Genomic DNA, 5,107 nt, shown 5'->3' on the forward strand with positions numbered 1-5,107 from the left:
TTTAGAAACTCATTCCCAACGTGACTGCTATAAACAGGTTCGACTACTTTCATAGTTCGATGACACATTGATTTTCAAGTTTTCGAATTCACTCGCCTATTGCTTTTTAATTCAGTTAAAGTTAAAGAAAGAGTTATTACTTGAGACTTTAATTAAGGAGAAAAATATCAAATAATGCATTGGTGCTAATCCGCTAATAGTTTGGGTACATGATGATATTCGCAAATGAACGGCTTGGGTAGTCTTAATCAACCCAAGTTACACTCAAGCTTGTGGGATTTGTCAAGAACAAAAGTGACGCCATTCATTTGCTTCGTGAAGAAGAGATCCTATCACAGATAATAATATCTTGATCGACCCCCCCTCCACCCCCTTCACCCCTTCACCCCTCGACAAGGTGTTTGTCAAAGCTGGTATACCTCTGAGACCAAATGTGCCATGCGTGAGCACCTTCATATATGATTTTTCCGCTTAGCCAGCTAGTATCTTATCTCGAATAGCAGGTAACTCAGATTTTACGGTGTCCAACTCAGCCCACTTTATATCCACCAAATGTATATATATGCACATTTACTTTAAACGGTGCACGTAGCTTACAGGCATTTACAAAACGACAAAATTGTATTTAGAAGTGGACATAAACACTGATTCACGAGTTGAATTTACGAACCAAACATGACAACATACTTGATAAAAATTCCGTAACACTAAACAAAGATACAAACAAGTACACAATGCAACTAGTGAGCCACACAATTGACTTATGTGATTAGGTGGACGTTGTCCAAGGGCTATTTTGACTTCTGGGACGTTACGGAGAGATTTTGAAAAGCCAGGCGGAGGGTAAATTTGAGCACCTTCTAAATTTAGTTGCGCGTTAGTACTACGTTAACAGAAGAAATCGGGAACTTCGGGAGCGAGGTTTGATTCCCATATTCCGTAGCTCCGAATCAGACATCTTAGATATTTGTAGCCGCCGAAGAGACACGATAAAAGGTACACTTGTTTATTTATCCAAGTTCATTAAATCATTAACAGACTCCCCCTTCCCCCAATTTTTTAGGAGGGGAGGGGGCGAAATAGTTAACTTAACGAGGGCAAAAGAGATAAAATTGAAGTCATGGGGGGTTGAAAAGATCAACGCGTCAACAATTTTGTCGCCGATTGTAGGGAATCCTATATACCGGAGGGTTTATGACAGAAGTTTGCGGCATTGCATTAATCAAAATCACAACAGAATTTTCTTATAAGATTTCAGTCTTAATAGGGTCTTAATAGGACAGAGGTGACTGTGTCACCCTAACCTCGTTCCTGGTGCCCTTTCCCTTTCCACCCCCAACTAAGGGAAAAGACCCTGGGAACGGGGTTGGCGTCACATTTGTACTTGGAGCTAATACGATCATTGATGTACATGAAAATGTTGGCGGAGTTACTTCAGTCTGACAGGCTTACCCAACAAGCCATATCAAGCTTGGCCTAAGCTCCTATCACAGGCAGCTCAAGCTATCCACATTTCTTCATGTCCTCTCAACTTAAATATGGTTTCTTCTAGGCTAAATTTATATGAAGTTCGTATTTTTATGAGCGTCAACTTTTTTTATTATTACACTTACTATCTGGAAAATCATACAGCATAATTATGTTAGAGTCAGCCTTGTTTTTCACGTCAAGGTTCTTTGTAACAGTTTATTCACCAATTATCTAAGATGCATTTCATTACGGATTCATCGATAGAAAGTTTGTAATTAGGTGAAATTACTTCACGGTCTCCAAGAAAATTTTTTAATTAAAAAAAAAAGAATTAACAAATATGTGTTAAAAGTTGAGAAAAGTTGAAAGCGCTTAACTAGGGAATATCTTGAAAAAACTTGCAACGTTATCAAGCTGTACAGCCGAAGGAAGCATTAAATTGCCAGCAGTGTCAAATCCAACAGTCTGCTCTTTATTCGGGTATGACTGCAAATGAAAAATCTCACCCCCAGCTGTCCGCGGTATCTTGTAGAACAAAATCTGCTCCTGTGCGGCCGTTTCCAAGTTATTGAGATCGATCTCTTTAGGAAGATGCTATCAGAATAGACAAAACATTAATTCCAAAATAAAAACATCTAAAATCATTTACAAGTTATGCTCAAAAAGGGCAGAAAATCTCGAGTCTCTTCCAAAATTATGGCAACCGCATTCTTGTTCGAATGAGCGATTTCATTAATGCCAATTATAGTCCGTCCGTAGCTCAACCTGTTTTGTATCATGCTTAAAGATGATGCAGTGAAATTATGGGGAAAGCTAAAACGTTAGTCTTTCCTTGCCGTTGAAGGATTGAAACAGGTGTCAGACTTGAGAAGGCATGATGGACGATAATTGTCACCATCATGACAAGTAAATTTGATCCTCCGTATCCATTTAAAACTTGAAATTGTTGAAAAGCTTACGGTTACTGGTCGTACTGGTGGCGAAGTATAACCGTTTGTCTCACAATAAAGGCGTCACCCAACACATCGCCTGAAGAAGACTCGCGGTGTACCGTCAAAAGTTCCGATCCAACGTCGGAAGTGACTAAATCGAGAGACAAACGATTATAATTCATTACAAAATTAAAAAGCTTTTTGATCAATGGACCCTAGGGGTTGTCTCCTCTTGCAAACTGAAATCGTTTCGTTACGTACCTTTACATATACCTCGTCGGAGTTTTTCCTGAAAGCCACAAACTTCTCTGTTTTATCGTGCTGTAACATAACAACAGCTTTAGACCCCACACGTCGAGTGTAGACATTGAAAATATCTGTAAAAATAAGATAAAGAGCCATCATGGCAAATCAAATATATCGTCCTTTATGATGCAAACAATAGTTGGCAATTCACAGGTTACGACCACAGGGCGGCTTTCAGATGAAAAAGTCAGAGACCCAAGAACGCTTTTTCAGTAAGCGTACTGATAATATGGATAAACCTTGTAGAAATAATAATAATGATAATAATAAGAGTACTTATGATGCACGATCCTCGCAGTATCTACAACCGCAGTTCAAAATATATGTACTTCATATATTCTTTGAATAAGAGTACTATTGGTAAATAACTAAAATAACAATGGCAACAATGATATTAAAAATAGTATTTAAAACGATGACGGCAGTAACAATAGTGTTAATTATGAAGCTACCGTTATTTTCTGATTTAAGCCGGGACTTAAAACTTATAAAAACCTTGTTTTTACTCACTAGCACTATCTTTTCCTCCATTTGCTTTCAAGGAATCATTGCTATCGACGTGCCAGTAGTGACCATCTATGTCACCGCTTTCGGTTTCATTCATCGAATAAAGCTTGTAACTGACCTTTATCCAATCATAATCACTTCCGTCTATGACTGTAGCAGTGCCCTCCCTGCAACAATGGACAATGGAAATGGAAAATAGACTATGGACCATAGACAACAAACTTTCGACAATGGAAACTGGAACATAAGCCATGGATAAGGGAAAACTGGTTCACTATGTGCAATAGAAGATCATCGGGGGAAGGGAAATGACCTTCAACTTGACGTATTGAGTGTCAGGCCTTTTCCAGCACGAAGGGCTAACGATGATCTAACGAAGCGAAGGGTGCTTACCAGTCAGTTTACATTTGATCATAAAGGCGAAACTAGCTCTGAGAAGGACTGTTGCAAGAATAAGTGACTGACGTTTCAAGTTATTCGAGCAAGGTTTGATATAAAGAAAACACAATTTTAACTTCATAAAATTATGTCTGCATAGGCATAATCAAAACATAGTGTTTACTACCGAACTTAATTTATCATATTTTATACAAACTTAGTTTAGGAATTCCTAAGGAATAAGGAATAAAGAATTCATGATTTACAGGAAGAATGAGCCGTGTACGCCATGACACATATCCGAAGCATGCGCATTAATTCATTAATAACGCAGTTTTGTTTTCCATTCTCAAAAGTTATAGCCTTTGATTGATATTCAAGTCATTGTAGTTCACCTTTGAATTCTCTCACAGATTCGTAAATTAGGCGCGGTCGTAACTTTTGCTTTCGCATTTGAAAATCTCTACCATGAATTTTGATTCATAACAAAGAGTGAATTTCACCTGTTGATGAATCTTAGAAAACGAATAACTCCTCCGATAAATCCCAATTTCAATTTGATTTGACTTTGAAGCTGTGTGGAACTTAGGAATGCATGAGATGAACACTGATTTATTTCCCAATTTTCTCGACCCGTCCAATGATCCTTTTTCAACTTGACCCCAACCGTATGCGCAGATTTTTGAGAACTATTCGCGCTAACAGTTCCTTTCTTTTTAGAATAATCTATCAAGTGTTTTTTGCTTTGCTCCGGTTTCAACGCTCAAACTTAACAAAATAGATAAAAAACAAGCTAACGGCAGTGATTTTTATTAAAAAAGAAAATATGGGAGCCATATCTGTATTTGAAATTGAAATCATGCACGAGCTCATGACAGAATAGACTCGGATAATGGAAACAGCAGTCAGTCATGAACACAGAAATTACCACACTTTACCTCAAAGCGTCAAATGATCGGTCTTCAATCGACATTGTGATGAGGGATCTCTTCGTTCCGATTTTGAACCTCTCGAAGCTCTCTGAAAAATTGCTCCACGACAAAGTTATATCTAAGACTATGACATTTCTTTTACATTATATACACGCCTTCTGAAAGTGAAAAATGTGCATTTATTTATGGATTTATTGAGAACACGTTTTTAACGTCAGAGCACCTCACGAAACGCAAACTCAAAGTTTTCATTTTCGTGTTCAATGTTTCTCCTTCCCCTACTCTGCCAAATTTCAGTCTTGGAATATCTTTTTTCGGGTCGTTAAATTCGCGATTTTGCTTCCGCAATTATTTGACCATGTTCCAGAAGTTGATGGCAGGACTTAAAGGAAGTGACGTCAAAGGCTCGCGAAAATCTTACATGGTGAAATGTTAAGCAAACATAACAGAATGCTTCACTCTATTCTTACAAAAACTAAACAAAAATGACGAGGCGTCGATGCGTAATTCAAAGCTGAAGTAATCGTGCAGACCATCCTATGGGTATTTCTCTGCATCGGAGCCTTGCAAATAGATCAGAGC

General features: G+C 38.0%; 1 protein-coding gene across 1 annotated transcript; it reads right to left on the reverse strand.

The window, feature by feature from the left end:
- Positions 1-1,575: 1,575 nt before the first annotated feature.
- On the reverse strand, positions 1,576-4,683 carry LOC111338797 (uncharacterized). Its single transcript, XM_022945325.2, has 4 exons — positions 4,532-4,683; positions 3,219-3,382; positions 2,664-2,779; positions 1,576-2,064 (listed from the first exon to the last, which is right to left on the reverse strand). The coding sequence occupies exons 1-4, from the start codon at positions 4,564-4,566 to the stop codon at positions 1,843-1,845; spliced, it is 537 nt and encodes a 178-aa protein (XP_022801060.1). The 5' UTR covers positions 4,567-4,683; the 3' UTR covers positions 1,576-1,842.
- Between the last annotated feature and the right edge of the window lie 424 nt (positions 4,684-5,107).

This window comes from Stylophora pistillata, chromosome 12, assembly GCF_964205215.1.
Source record: "Stylophora pistillata chromosome 12, jaStyPist1.2, whole genome shotgun sequence".
Taxonomy (NCBI): Eukaryota; Metazoa; Cnidaria; class Anthozoa; order Scleractinia; family Pocilloporidae; genus Stylophora; species Stylophora pistillata.